Raw genomic sequence first — 14,921 nt, 5'->3', positions numbered from 1 at the left:
TTAAAAATAACTTTTCATTCACTGTTGAACGCCGTCTCCATTTTCTGCTGCTTAGGCCATAACTTTGTGCTATAATTTTTATGAGAGCAGTTTCTCTGCATCTGGCCAGTCTGAATCTCTCTCCCTGAGCTTTGTGATTTTATTAGGCCTTGTTGCCCCTGACAAGCCATCATTTACTCAGTCTTCCATCTTGCTCGTTCTGGTCTTCGCCCCGACGAATGCGCACTGTGTTTAATGCGTGTGTAATGTCGACAGAGATTCGGATGAACAATCACAACCTTGTCCGTCATTGCTGCCTCTCTAACCTTTACAACAAATTTTACACCCTCTGGTTTGACTTTACATGGACACTCTGAGGCTTTATAGCACCGAGAGCAACCAGCGTTAGCAATTAACCTTTCCCGCATACTAAATATCGAAGAACACCTTTGATGTGACTAATTAATTTTGCAGTTGATGATTTTACAGCTTTGCCTTCTGTCATGCTTCATTAGGTTCACTCATAGCCACAGAGAACATCGTAGGTCTATCATGTACACCGCAGTACACCTAAACATATTCATTAATCTAATGACAAGGTGATAATAGGGTGAAAAAAAAGAGATCGCAAACATTTAACTTCGCCTTAAAAGTGTAAACATCTGTGATTTATTAGAGAGTTCAGCTTAATTTGTCAGATAACAACTCCGACTACAATATATAATATAAGTGACCCTGCAAGATGCTGCTGTGCTCCTTTTACCACGTCATCATGGCCACATGAAGATTGGCTGAACGTCTATTTGGCTACTTTCAGTTCATGCAGCAGCAGAGACAAAATATGAGCCGATGCACAGCCGGGGTTGTTTTCAGCTCTTTTTCCTAGAGAGCGTTAAGAGAATCAGTAAAGCCAGCGATACAGGCAAGATTAACCACATAGCAGAGGAACACAAACATGTATGAGTCAAGGACTATCCAACAGAAGAAAAAGCTCTTCTGGAAAGCCTCTGTGATGCATTAACGGGAAAGATACGTAAATAAATCAGAAACTCTCCAATCGTCAAAGCCATGTAAAAAGATGAATCTCTAAGATCTTATCATGAATCACTGGCGCCGCCACCGGAGACCCAAAGGTGAAACACATTTCCTTATTTAGAAAGTAATTCCTTCAGGAGTGATATGAGCATTTCCTCCTGAATTCATCTGTGGAGCTGCAGCGTCAGTAGGGGGGGAAATACATTTGAGATAAATGTCATGGTGAAAGAATCATTTCATGCCTCCACACACACACTGTGATTTATTTAACAACCACTAAACCTTTCAGGTCACAATTCAAAGGAAAAGGCCAGACTGTGTATACTTTAACTTGAACAGAGAGGGGAGGAGTGTCGGTATAAGAAATATATCTCTTCAAACATTTCTGTAAAACTTTGAATGAGTAAAATGGAATTTGACACATAAATGCAGATGAATTACAGTAGCGTGTGAGAAAAGGCTTGATTTAAAAATGCAGACCTTTTAATGTGAACACATTTGTTTGGTCGGGGATGAAAGTTTATTGTTCTGGGCCCTCCAATCTGATCTCTTCTCATCAGCTCATTCTTAACTATTCAGGTCAGAGAACTGTGGTTACCGGGCAGAAAGGATGACTTTGTGTTTTGTTAAACATTCCAGTGCAAGTTTGGCCACATGTTTTGGATCATTCTCCACTAAAATACATGGTTTTTCATTTGGTTGAGTCCAAGAGGTTTTTACTAAACAGTCCTCAATGCGGGCTGCATGGTGAAGCAGTTGGTAGCAGCAAAAAGGTCCTAGGTTCAAATCCTGTCCTGTGCATTACCTCACCTCTCACCCAATGACTGCTGGAAAAAGGCACCAGCCCCCTGGTGGCCCTGCAAGGATAAGCGGGTATAGAGAGAGAGAGAGAGAGGGATGGATGGATGGATGGATGGATGGATGGATGGATGGATGGATGGATGGATGGATGGATGGATGGATGGATGGTCTGTACCCAAATAAAGTTCTTGGGTCTTTTGGAACAGACTTCTACCCACAGCATCACAGATCCTTCCTCATACCAAACTATAATTTTATAATTTTTTGATTCACACCAAACTCTCCTTCAGTGTGTGTTGCTGAAACTCTCAATCATGAACCAAAGCATATTTCTCCAAATAAAGTGTATAAAATCTACATGTTTATCATCTTTCCCATCTTGCCTGTGGGGAGCAGAGGCATTGTAAACATCCTTAAATTAGACATTTTTCTTTGGTGCTGGTCAGCATGCAACAAAATGGCAAGGATCAAATTAGGAAAATTAAGAAAATCTTCAAGTTTCAATGGAAAAAAACAACAACAATGCAGTGTAACACAATGTATATTTCTGAGAACTTAACCAATCCATCCAGCCATCAGTCAGCTCTATCTTCTACAATCAGTCTACCTTCTGGGTAAAATGTGGCGTTGATGAAGAGCACACATCATTTCTGCCGCACAAGCCCGCTGTGCTCCTGCATGTTGGTGGGTAAGGAGATAATATTGTGAGCAGGGTTGGCGAGGGTTAAGGGGGGTGCTGACAGCCTCGTCTCGGTGTGAATGGAGCTAATCACTAATGCAAATTGCAATCAGAGGGGCACATCTTCCACAAACGAAGAGATAATTGCACAATTGTGCTGTCAAGAGAAGGTCAAACATGAGTCCCCCCCCCCCCTTGTCAGACATGCACGATCCCTAGAAGTGAATATTTCCAGAGAATATATATCACAGGAATTACTTTAAGGACTTTTTATGGCATGGATTTCATCATTATGCAGCAAGACCTACTTTGTAGATAAGAATGAGGACATCCATATGTCAAAAACATGTTCAGCTGTAAGAGGAAATATTATGACTTTCCTGTTTAACAGCTCTAATGTTTAACATTGTTCTACTAACTTCGGGGGGAGGGGAGGGCAACATTTGTGGTCTTTGTGTTAGCTTCACTCCACCTGTGTGATAAGAGCGCCCTCTACTGGACTCACCGCGGGATTTTGAAGAGCGCTTTCACTGGATGCATCTCAGCCAGAGGGGGGTCTCCGTCTGCCAGCTCGATGGCTGTGATGCCAAGAGACCACACATCACAGCGGGCGTCGTACGAGGAGTCGTACTGCTGCTCACAGGCTATGACCTGGCAACGTAACACAACATCTGAGTCCAAAAAAATATATATAAAATAAAATCTACATATCCCCCCCCAAAAAAAAAAACATGCAGGGAAATTTAAAAATGATGCAAGACTAATTCAATTTATGGCAAAATAAAAGTAGGTCAGAATTTACTTAAGAACTGTGTCAAATCAAACTGAACCTGTCCCACTGACTCAAAGCTAAAAATCCTTTTTATTTAAAGCAAATTCAAGCTGGGTCAGCTTAGAATAGCTGCCGGTGTGAGCTCCGCTTTCCCACAGTCAATAATTATAAGTGACATTACATTTTCCAGCTGAGTTTATTCTAATTGCCCCTGAGGTCCCAGCCCGACCGGCCCAATCACCGCACCTCATTTCTGCCACGGAGTGAGCCGAGGGGCCCTCAGACTCCCGGCTATTAACCTTGAGGCAACCTCAAGAGCTGCACCCGTGGCGGAGAACAGGAGGGGAATGCACAATGACACAGAGGAGGGAGGCTCACTAAAATAACCGAGGCGCTCTGGGTAACACATAAGGACTCCACTGATCAGGCACTAAAGCATGTGGTTTGTTTTTTGTTTTTTATAGACGCACATGCCTGACCTCAGGAGCCATCCAAAACGGCGTCCCGACCGATGTGTTCCTCCGCAGCCGTGCACTGGTCAGTTGAGCGGAAACACCTGCAGAAGAAGACGGTGAGATTCACCTTCTGCCGCGTAAAAAAGACCCTAAAAACCCACAGTCAGATTTATAACAGGTGCAAAGTGTTAGAATTGATCAATAAATCCTTGTGTACAATCTGCTGTGGCAAACTACCAAGCAGTAATAATAATAGGCCATAATCATTTCAAATTATGTAGGACAGATTTTTATCAGCGTGGGTCCACTTCATCTCCATGACACGGGGGACATAAACACGCCTGGGGGAGGCAACTCAAAGTCATTTGCCATAGCAGCTTTCTCTTAATATGCAAAGCATCAAATAATGCAATTTAAACGAGCAATAATAGCCCCGGGTTCAGGCTACGCTCCGTGAAATAAAAAGATGTTATGGTGAGCAGGGGACTAAAGAGTGTGGAGCACCAAGTATGATTTACCCCGCGCTTGTGTTTATTCTTCACAATCAAAGCTGTACTGCCAAAAGATCAGTCATACTTAAAAAAAAAAATAAAGAAATAACTTTAAAAAATAGATATTAATATCTTTAAGCAATTCTTTTTGGAGAGATAATTACCAAAGTCAACTAGTTTGACTCCCCCTTCAGTTGTGAGGAGAATGTTGTTTCCTTTGACGTCACGATGGATTATCCGGTTGTTGTGCAAATGCTGCAGCCCCTTTAAAGTTGGAACCAAAAATACAAATTGTGTTAACAAAAAAATATATAAATATTGAAATTAAGCAGAGACAAGGATAGACTTCAATAAAAAAAAAAATTCACAGTTTTTTACATTTCGTCCACAAACTTCAATTAATGTTATTGTGATTTTTGATAAACAAGCATGCCATTGTGACGAGCAGAAAAATTATATATTTTATTTAAAAATAAAAATGGGCAATGGTAGCATGGATTTAGCTACTTTTACTCTGATGTCGTTCATTATTTGTAAATACAGTCCAGCTGCATATTTTTATCTAGCAAAAAGTCTTGCTTTCATTGAAAAGTGCTGAAACAAAAGCAGTAAGAAAACCCATTCGCAATTTACCATGAGCCATCTAGTGGACACAGCAACTAAATATCACTCTCAATACACTATCCCCTCAGAAAAACATGGTGGCGGCAGAATCATGCTATGGGGATTTTCTTCAGTACGGCCAGAGAAGCTGCTCAGGGTTGATGTCAAGACGGATAGAAGCAGTTCCTGTTGAGGTTGCAAAACACTTTACAGAGAGGTGAAAGGTCATCTTCAAGCAGGACAACACCTCTAAACTCACAATCACAGCAACAATAGTCCTTAGATCAGGAAACTCCAGTCCCTCAGGAGCATGGTCCTGCAACATTTAGTAGCACTGCTGCTTTAACCCACCAGTGTGAAGTAATCGGGACATTAGCTGGACTCTGCAGAGTCCGCCTTGCTGAGGAGATAATTTATCCATTTGATGTAGGAGCACTGGACCAGAGATTCATCCAAAAGTCTCAGATTTTAATTACCAAGAAAACATTGAAAACCGTGTATGTTTTTCCTTCCACTTTATAATTCTGCATAATTTATTTGTCGGGTCTATCACATGAAATCCCAATAAAATACATTGAATTTTCTGGTGGTGACCAAAGCAGAAAACGTCAAAGGGTACAGATGTTTTTTGTTCAGGCCCTGAAATTTAATATCCTTGCATTTTAGTTGCCATTTAAAATCAGCTGCCAGCTTACCGAGAGGGCACTGTACAAGATGTATGAGATGATAGGCTCCTGCAGGCGCTGGGCGCGCATGATCAGGCTTTTGATGAGTTCTGTGACGGAGCCGCCGTTGCACAGCTGCAAGGGAGACAGAGAAGCACCGGTGACTCGTCCATCACTCACCGCCCTAAATTATGATTCATGGGGAGGGTTAGGCCACACATCTGAGCTGGAGAAAGAAGCCCGACCTCACATGTCAGCACAATAGCATCGGGCTTTTTAAGAAGTGCTGTCAAAGTCTGCAGAGTATTTCCAAATACTTCAGCTGCCAATGCACTGCTTTCTGTCTCGCTGTGTATGTTGGTTTATCAAACATCTTATGTTATGTGGATTTAAATCTGACTAACTCAAGCAAATTTTGTAGTCAGATCACAGAAGTATGCTCCATTTTGAATAGAGCCTGTGTATTGGGATGAAGAGTGTAGAGTTTAAGGACAGGAAAGTTACTTTTGTTTGTCCCATCTCTGTCTTGTTCTATTATTTTTTTTCTTTCTTTAAGTATTATCTGACTATATAGGGAAGAAAATTCAATGCATCAATCATAAATTAGGTCAGGCGTTCCCCAGTTGGAGCGAGTTCAAGCATTCGGGATGCAGGGGTGAGTGAATATTTATTATTGCAGACAAAGAGCCTGCATAGAGTGGTGTGAGATTAAGTGATGTCACTATGATGTTGCCACTTTTAAGTCACACATGAATGCTGAAGAGTTTATGTTTGAAATGTAAAAAAAAATTGTTACTTTCTGGATTTGCTGAAGATCATATTGTTTATGTTATTAGATGAATTTGGATTTGGACAATTTGATTGTTTCATTAAGGTACTGTGTTTTGTTAGAGTTTTCTTTTTTTTCTTTTGCTATGCAAAGCCCTTCACATTTATTGTTAACAGTCAACTTCAGTGTAGGAGTTCTCAAATGTCTCATTAGAAAGAATCAAACTCTGTGTTAACAGAAAACAGAATTTAACTAAGGTACATGTGAGCAGGAAGCAAAATGCTCAAGCATGTCCATGCAGAGTCTCGTTTATTTTTCAATTTCTTGTAATCCTGAATACGCAAATAGAGGCAGCTCAATTGTTTTCTGACTACTGAACACGTTTCCTCTCTGCGTCAAAAGATTTATTTGGTTGTAACTGACTGAGGGTAAAATTACGGCGTAAAGACATTGTTCACATTCACCACACATAAAATAAAATAGTTGCACCAGTTGGGGTTTAATTTTACACTTGAAAATCTGAAATAATTTCAATAAAGATGCATGAGGAAGTGCTCACCTCCAGTACCAGCCAGAGTTGTCCCCCAGATAAGTTGTCTGACTTGTAAAACATGCCGTAAAACTTCACCACATTAGGATGGTTGGACAGAGACCTCAAGATGTTGTATTCTGCTTCAATCTCCTCATCTACGTCCTTGAAGAAGCAAACAAACAAACTATTGATACAGCCTTGCAATATAAATTAACAGAGAAATGCTTTATAGGTGTGTGACTATTTATTTTTAGCTACAGAGCAACACCAGGTAGCTATGATTAGAATCGGGTTGTGTAATAGTAACACACGGACGGGATGAACTACTGCCGGCTCCACTTTCCTATCAAAGTAAATCTCAGAGGGGGGACGGGAAGATCCACAACCACAGAGGCAGAATTTCTCCTCCTGGATGTCTGAGTGATAGTGTCAGCGGTCTAATCAGGGAGAGCGATGGGACAGGAGGAAGCTCCGTCTTCTTGAGGGGAGCAGCGTGCTGGATCAGGCTGCCAGGATGGCGAACACAAACACAGGCAGGTCTCAGAACAAGGGTGGCCGATACAGGGTCTACAGCGTCCTCGTCAAACAGAAAAATGACCGGAGGCCAACTGGTAAGACTGCGCTGGTCTTAACGTGGTGGGAAAACAGTGGAGACGGAGATGAAGAGGACAAGACTTGCAACCTACTCTGTTTGAGGAGCTTGAATGCTGCAGGGAGTCAAAGTTACAAAAAACAACAAATGCTTTAGTCTCCAGAATAAATAAAGCTTTCAGTCAGACATGAATCACCGTGACAACACACAACCATCATGAACATAACAGAGAGCTCAAAGAGACAAAAATGTATAAAACAGCTAACAGACATGAAACAGGCCTCATTAAAGCAGCTAAACTAATCATAGGCTGAAATGATTATATCTAAGATGTCTGTCCGTTACCTTGTAGTCCTAAACCTACAAAGGCTATTAAATGACGCAGCATTACTATGATAACATAAGAACAGCTTGAATCATAAAACATATGTGCAGATTGTGAGCAGAAAAAACAATGAAGCAGGACAAGAAGTCCTCAGCTGTGAATGTGTATTTTGAGCTTTTTTTTAAGAAAAGCACAACAATCACTTGGCAAACAGGCACCATAAGAAAGCTGTGCAACAATTTTACAGTTATGGATTATTTTATAGAACGGATGAAAAATAAAGTATGAATTTGTATAATCAAGTACCATCCATAGTTTGGGTTCTAATTCCACCAAATATCTTCCAGTGGTCATCACTAGGCTGCCAAACAGAGATAACAACTTTGCACATGCTCATTAAAAATGAACAGGTAAGAACCGTGTTTATGTAGCTGCTGGTTTCTAGAAGCGTTGCCAAGCCGTGGACGTCTGGGCTCACTGCTCTTCATCACCAGACGAGGTAATAAGTCATTTGAAACAAGTTTATTAAACCAGAGAATCATCAGAAACACGTGGAGCCTCAAAAGACCAACACTGGGGGACACTTAAAGTAACAACCCACCTGAATCGGCCACATGAGGAAACACCTGAGTGCAGATGGCCCAGATACCTTCTTCAATTTAGGTGAAATTTGTGTGAAACATTTGTGTGTGACGGGCCGGCCCGGTTGACCTCTGATGACCTCTGGAAACATTTATTAATATCTTTAAAGTGATAAAAGATATTAATATCACTGGGAAATGGGAATTTGCGCCAATTTCGTTTAATTTGAAGAAGGCGGTGGGGTCGACTTCACCAAGGTAACCAGAGCAGCCTGAGTAATTAACAAGCTTTGACTGGACTCACGTTGATGGGGTCCAGCACCTTCACTGCCGCCTGGCTCCCGTCCTTCTTGTTGGTCACTTTGTAGACTTTGCCGTACGTCCCTTTCCCGATGGTTTCCACTATGTCCCAGTCGGCCGAGGGATCGCCCAGGTTCTCCAGCCCAATCATGCTGGACTTGTAGGGGTACAGCCCATAAAGAGATCTCCTGTGGATCAAACCGGATCCGGGATCAACAGTGTTTTCATAAATCCTGTCAAAATGTTGTGATTGTGCGGTTCAAATAAACCAAGGGAAAATGTTAATCCCGTTGCTAATGCTTAATGCTTTGCACAGGGAACAGAAAGCTGGTTGTGATTGACAGAGGTCACACTGCTGCAGCATGAGAACAAAACACATCTAGCTAAAAAGAGAAGCAGATAAAAAAATCTATAAACAATGAAGCACAGACAGCATCGTCCCAGCAGCTTCCCAAAAGATAAATAACCACAAAGGGGCCACATTATAATCTTAAAACAAACATATTTAAATGTAAGAACACAGTCTATACTTACATGGCGAGTGTTATGTTCTTCTGACTCATCAGCACTGAGAAAAGTTACAAGCAAAGAGTCTCTAGTGATCATAATACAGCAACACCGATAGCAACAGCTAATGCTTCCTTGGGCAACAAGCGGCGTTTCCCACAGTCACTGAATTAGCCGTCTCCACTGAGACCTTGCTGTGCACACTAAGAAGTGCAATCTGCTGGAGATCAATTGGATTGGTCAGAGATTACAGGACCTGAAGTGGCAAACTTTCGCCACACCTTTGAATAAGCAGTTTCATGAAACGATCAACGTGCTTCAGAGGGGTTTTTTTATATTTAAAATATGATTATTTTCTTGTGACTAAAAACTCCATGCAAGAACAGTAAAGTGACATGAAAGCATGAAAAATAAAATAACACAAAAGATAACAACCCCATTTCTTCCGTGCTGGGAAGCACGCACCCACTTTTTAATAAAATGACAAGTTTCCCCAGATAAACCTGATGGAGAGGGATGTTTATTTTCAATTCAGTGTCTGCTCTCGTCATCATAAACATGTTAATGCATCACAGAGGTTGTGTGTCCCTGAGGGACTGAAGGGGAAGTCTTTTATTTTAGGCGATCTGGAAAATTGATGTGAAAAATTATGCTTAACCCTGTCACGCAGGGACAGGTTTATAAATCAGAACACGATGAATTTCAGACGGGTGTCGAGCGGACACTCTCAAATATGCAGCACGTCCGTTGCCCTTCAGTGTGTCCTTTGTGGAAAAGACGTGTGAGGGAAGTTACCACATGTTTCACATCAGATTTAATTAAAGAAAAGTACCAAATAACCATTAAGTTTTAATTACAAAAACCAGCAACCTCTCAGCACGTTTGTCACCTGAAAGTTACACGAGAACACTGGAGCATTGTTCAAAAGCTTTAAAAAAAAAAAAAAAAAGGCAAATGGGCAACCTGCTTCAGCATGTTTCAGGTCCTGGAGAGAGTCAGACATCGTACGCTGGTTTCAGAGTAAAGCATATCACACAACAGGATCAAACATTTATCACTGCTCTTGTGTAACCTAAACCCCACGTAGGACACAAAACCAGTCGCCTGTTCTTAAACCTGTATCTTGATCACAGCTTTTAGTCTCTAACAATCTGCAGCAGAGCACAGCAGATTCACATACACCTTAAACTTTATGTAGCCATGTCTAATACTCCAGTATAATGCAGAACATAAAGGCGACTGTTATGCTGTGGCTGTTAATTATTAATCGTAACGTGTTTGTTTACATTTTTGCTAGAATATCATTCTGTGTTGTTGTAATTATACGGTACCTTACTCTGCAAGAAAGTTTAACTAAACTTTATTTTAGGTTGGCACAAAACAGAGAAGCTCTGCTAATCCGGCTGCAAAGAAATGATTTAGCAACAATCCACTGCAGCAATCGCACATCTGCAATAAGTTCCCTTCATAGACGTTTGCGTTGATCATCGACTATTGATGATTCAAGATAAATAAAAGGCTCAGATCAAAAAGTCAAGAACCAAACATACCTGCTTCTTTGAAAGTGTTTGCTGCTACCTCACATCGAAATGCTCCAGACTAATTTAGCCAATCTCCAGAGATTAATAATTTACCAGTCATCTGCAACCTGATACCCAGATGGCTTTAAATATTCAGGCGGCAGATGTAGCCAGTCATAATAGCTGGCTGATATGAAGCATCTCATGTTGTAGGCAGGTAACCAGGAAGTCTGTGACAGTTGCTAAATCATGTGACCGCAGCCAGTCTCCTCTACGCACACACTGTTCTTTACTTTAAGACAACTTTAAACGTTATTTTGTCAGCATATTTGAGACTGACCCTTTAAACATGAAGGTAACTGCATAACCATCTAAGCTTGATCACAAGTTTGCAACTTTGCAGATGCTGTAAGGAACGTGATGCATATTTAAACCCTTATAAAGATAAAATAAACAGCACATTTTAGCTAATATGCCAACTTGTTCAAATAGGACAAAAAGTGTATTTCTATTTGAGCAGTTCTTATTATTTAACTCTTATTAATGTGGGAAGAGGACAAACCGAATGACTTTATGAAAGAAACAGAGAAGCAGCAGTCAGTCCTGACCAGTGTGTTTGGTATTCATCACCTCAACTTGTAGATTTTAAATATATTTATAAAGACTATTTACCAAATGTTTAACTACATGCTGCTCTCCTGTTATTTCTGGATTGTCTGCTGAGGACACACGTTGCACTTTCATTTGAATAATTTAATGTAAATGTATCAATTCTTCTTGTTGCTTCTGAGGTTTAAGTCAATATAAAACAGAGTAATTATAATTTCACTAGTTTGATGAACTTAAAATGAAACAAAGTTGATTATTTAACACATTTAAGTAACTTTGGCAAGTATGTAGACTTTGAAAATTGATTTGGGTGCTTAGTAACATGCAAACCAATGTAATTTCTACTCAGAAGTACTGGTTAAGAACTATGCGCATTGAATGTATGAAAATCATCACAGAAATTCATTTGTTCAATTTTAATTTTACATTTAAAGGAACAGAGGACTGAAGAGCAGCTTAGGAACAGGACACCTACTGGTCCTCACTGGGCGAGAAGCTCAGGTTACCTTTTGTCTCGTGACACGTGACTGTTTGAAATAAATACATGAGCTAATCAAAGTCAAGTCACAGAAAGCTTCATGAAAACAAAACACTAAAACAACAGGTGTGTCATTTTTGTAATGAATACCCTTCACTCTCCTCCTTTGAGGGTTTTTTTTTTTTCCAACAAAAGCATTAGTACTGTGATGACTGATAGTGTGACAAGCTGCACAACATCTTTATCACACACACACAAAAAAACGACGCAAACTGAAAGTAAGTAATCCCATTTTCTGCTCCTATCAAACACACAATTCTACTTTCTGCGATAAAGCCTCTTGGGAACTGCACTTGGTAAATAAACCCTTTGGTAGGTCTGCAGAGAGTGAGAGAGAGAAAACTATAATCCTTTTAAGGGGATATGAGGAGGCTTTACAGTAAACCTCCACCAAGCGAGACCTACAGCACGGTGACCTTGTTTTCACCCTGGATGACCAATAGCCCCATCAGAAGATGACAGACGGACCCGGCTTCTTTCTTTTTTAATATTGTTGTTGTTGTTGTTGTTTTTAATTTAAGCAGTTAACCTGCAGGATTAATTAGCCTGCAGGAGCAGAACAACACGAGATACAGAAAACACAATTAGCAAAACAAAGCCACCCTCATCAGGATCCATCTCTGTCATCACAAACACCTCAGCTGCCTCTTTGTGCTGTGACTCAGCATAATAACCGCACATTACGCAGCCACTGACTGTTCAAAAGACAAGCTGGACTTTGTGTGTTTGTGTGTGTGTAGAAATTTCAAGGCAGACATGTAAATAGCAGATCTGTTATATTTATGGTTAAGCCACAAATTATTTATATCCCAGTAAAAGATTTAAAATGATTTTCTTTTAATCAATAAGTTTTTTTGCTAATAGGAAAGGAGACAGGTATTTTTCAAAAGGTGTTAAAGCACAAGAGACATGGCTTTGGAAAAAAAAAAAATTACATTTTAACAAAATTAGCATATTAGAAGAAACTATCCAATAAGTAATGAAAAATCCTTTATAGACAAAACAGAAATCAAACTTCTTAGACCTGCTGGCAATGTTTCCACTGTAATTTGTTTCTATGATTTATCTTTGAGGATGGAAGGCCTCCCTGCCATCACCCTAATGTTTAGCTCCCTACAAATTCTTCTGGGTTCAGGTCAGTCTGAGCCACTCCAAAACATTAATATTACCTCAAGTTAGAAAAAATATTAAAAGACTTCTTTCTGTCCAGGGTATGGATATTTTTACAGCTAACTGCATGTAACTTGATGACAGTCAATATTAATACTTACAGTAACCATTTAAGGTTCCAAGTAATATTGATAAAATATTTTGACAGTAGAAAGGTATGTTTGTATTTACTAAAGTGCTAAATCAACATGAATGTTGATGTCAATTTTATTTATGTTGAGAAGTTTCAACAAAGTTCTGTACAAATTAGACAATTAAGTACTTTATACAACCACAAAGGGAAAAACTGATTTGATCAAATTTCAGAAACAATAAAATACAACTAAATAAAAATTAAAGAATATACAATTTTAATTTTTAGATGGACTTGAGATGACATAAAAATAAATGTTTTTTTGTTTGTTTGTTGGTTGTTTGTTTGTTTTTAATAGTGGAGGGCATGAACAGTCGTTCTGATGGGAAAAAGAGATGGTGCCACCATAACTGTTTTTATGATTGAATTTAAAACATGTTTGTATTTTTGCTACTCTAAACCATACAAAATATTTAAAATATCTAATGGCGATGATGCCGGCTGCTTTTTGGATCAGTTTTCCAAAACACCTAAAGTATTTCTTGAACGTGGAAAACAGCCAGAAGAAGCAAGATAATTTAGAAAATTAGGGATGTTTTAATTGAAATTTAACATGCAGACAGCCTTATTATGAATATGATGCACATTCACAGCCTTTCCTTCCACACCTGGGAAAACTTTACTTTAAAAAAAGAAAGAAAGAAAGAAAAACATGTCCTTCCTTACCTTGACATTGCTGCCGTTGATTTTCCATCTGTATCATCTGCAACACGGGAGAGGCTGTCAGTCACAGCAGGACCTCTGCATTCACCTCCCAATATCTGGGTCAAGTTTAATATAAACCATCATGGATGTTTAAACTATATGTTTAAAGGCGTCCCACACAGCTCACCTCTGTAGGAATAAATAGGAAGAGATTTTCTGCCTACTTGATAATGGCTTTTAATTATTAACTTTCTAGATACCCGAGCATGTTGTCCTGCAGACCGGAAGTGGTTAACTGCACCCCCACTGTCACTTTTTACAGCCTCCTACCTGCACAGGAAGCGATGGGAGGAATATCCAAGGAAGCTTGTCGGAGGACCGCTTGTAACACCAACATCGCTTCGTCTGAACACGGTTGTAGAAACTCTGAGGGTTTCTGCAACTGTGGCTAAAAAAAAAAATCGTCCACCACACACACGGAGATTTTTTTTTTTTCCTTCTTGTTGCCTAATTGGAAGAGAAAAGTGGCTTTGTACTACGGATAGTCATTATCCACAGAGCCTCCCTTGTTTTCGGACTCCAAACCAATTATGCCGCAAATACTCCCTCGCATGGATTACTGACAACTCGAACTCCTTTACTTTCAGCAGCACCAAATCAAGAGCAAATACACAGATTTCATTTTTATTTTTAGACGTTAAAGCGAAATCTTATCAACCATCTGGTTATTTAACATGCCAACTTTTCACTGCATAGAAGTTACCTTTTTCAGCCCAGGTTGAACTTTCTTCTGATGTAACGTTGATGTCCAGATTTCAGCTCCAATGAACTGAACTCCCTAGAGGCCACACGTTTTACATTCAGTTCATGACAGCAACACAATTAAAACAGCCAGTCAAGTGCAAAAGAACAGCTTTTTGTACTTTACATATCTAGTTTAGCAGTTTGTTTACACTCAACTTGAACACAAACGTCAATTTAATCTGCCCAAGTCCTGATGGGCAGCTTCCAAAATACTTTCTTCCATGATTGTCCTGCATTTAGCTCCGTTCATCTCTCCATCAACTCTGACCAGCTTCCCTGTTCCTGCTGGAGAAAAGCATGTGCACACACACGCAGCTTTCTGCACGCTTTACAAAAGTTTGATTTTGGTTTCATCCGACAGGTTTCAGAGAACCTTCTGGCATGTTTGCGTTGTCCTCTGGTAAACTGCAAACAAG

The 14,921-nt window shown here is 39.9% G+C and overlaps 1 protein-coding gene across 5 annotated transcripts in view; it reads right to left on the bottom strand.

The window, feature by feature from the left end:
- Positions 1–14,200, bottom strand: part of myo3b (myosin IIIB) — an 86,065-nt gene extending 71,865 nt beyond the window's left edge. Inside the window, exons 1-9 of one of the 5 annotated variants that reach the window (XM_015045264.1) lie at positions 14,032–14,200; positions 13,723–13,759; positions 8,584–8,767; positions 7,468–7,488; positions 6,809–6,943; positions 5,511–5,615; positions 4,377–4,476; positions 3,746–3,822; positions 3,000–3,145 (exon numbers count right to left, since the gene is read on the bottom strand). In XM_015045264.1, the coding sequence (XP_014900750.1) occupies positions 3,000–3,145; positions 3,746–3,822; positions 4,377–4,476; positions 5,511–5,615; positions 6,809–6,943; positions 7,468–7,488; positions 8,584–8,767; positions 13,723–13,759; positions 14,032–14,098 (872 nt within the window). In that variant the 5' untranslated portion in view covers positions 14,099–14,200. Of the gene's footprint in view, positions 1–2,999; positions 3,146–3,745; positions 3,823–4,376; positions 4,477–5,510; positions 5,616–6,808; positions 6,944–7,467; positions 7,489–8,583; positions 8,768–9,113; positions 9,307–13,722; positions 13,891–14,031 lie in introns of those variants that run through there. The other 4 variants (XM_015045300.1, XM_015045273.1, XM_015045292.1 and 1 more) reach the window with 4 other exon arrangements.
- Positions 14,201–14,921: the final 721 nt, after the last annotated feature.

The sequence above is a fragment of the Poecilia latipinna genome, unplaced genomic scaffold (genome assembly GCF_001443285.1).
Source record: "Poecilia latipinna isolate Pla-1442-1.1 unplaced genomic scaffold, P_latipinna-1.0 Scaffold37, whole genome shotgun sequence".
Lineage (NCBI taxonomy): Eukaryota > Metazoa > Chordata > Actinopteri > Cyprinodontiformes > Poeciliidae > Poecilia > Poecilia latipinna.
The sequence above is the reverse complement of the archived record's forward strand: the minus strand, read 5'-3'. Positions and strand labels throughout refer to the sequence as shown.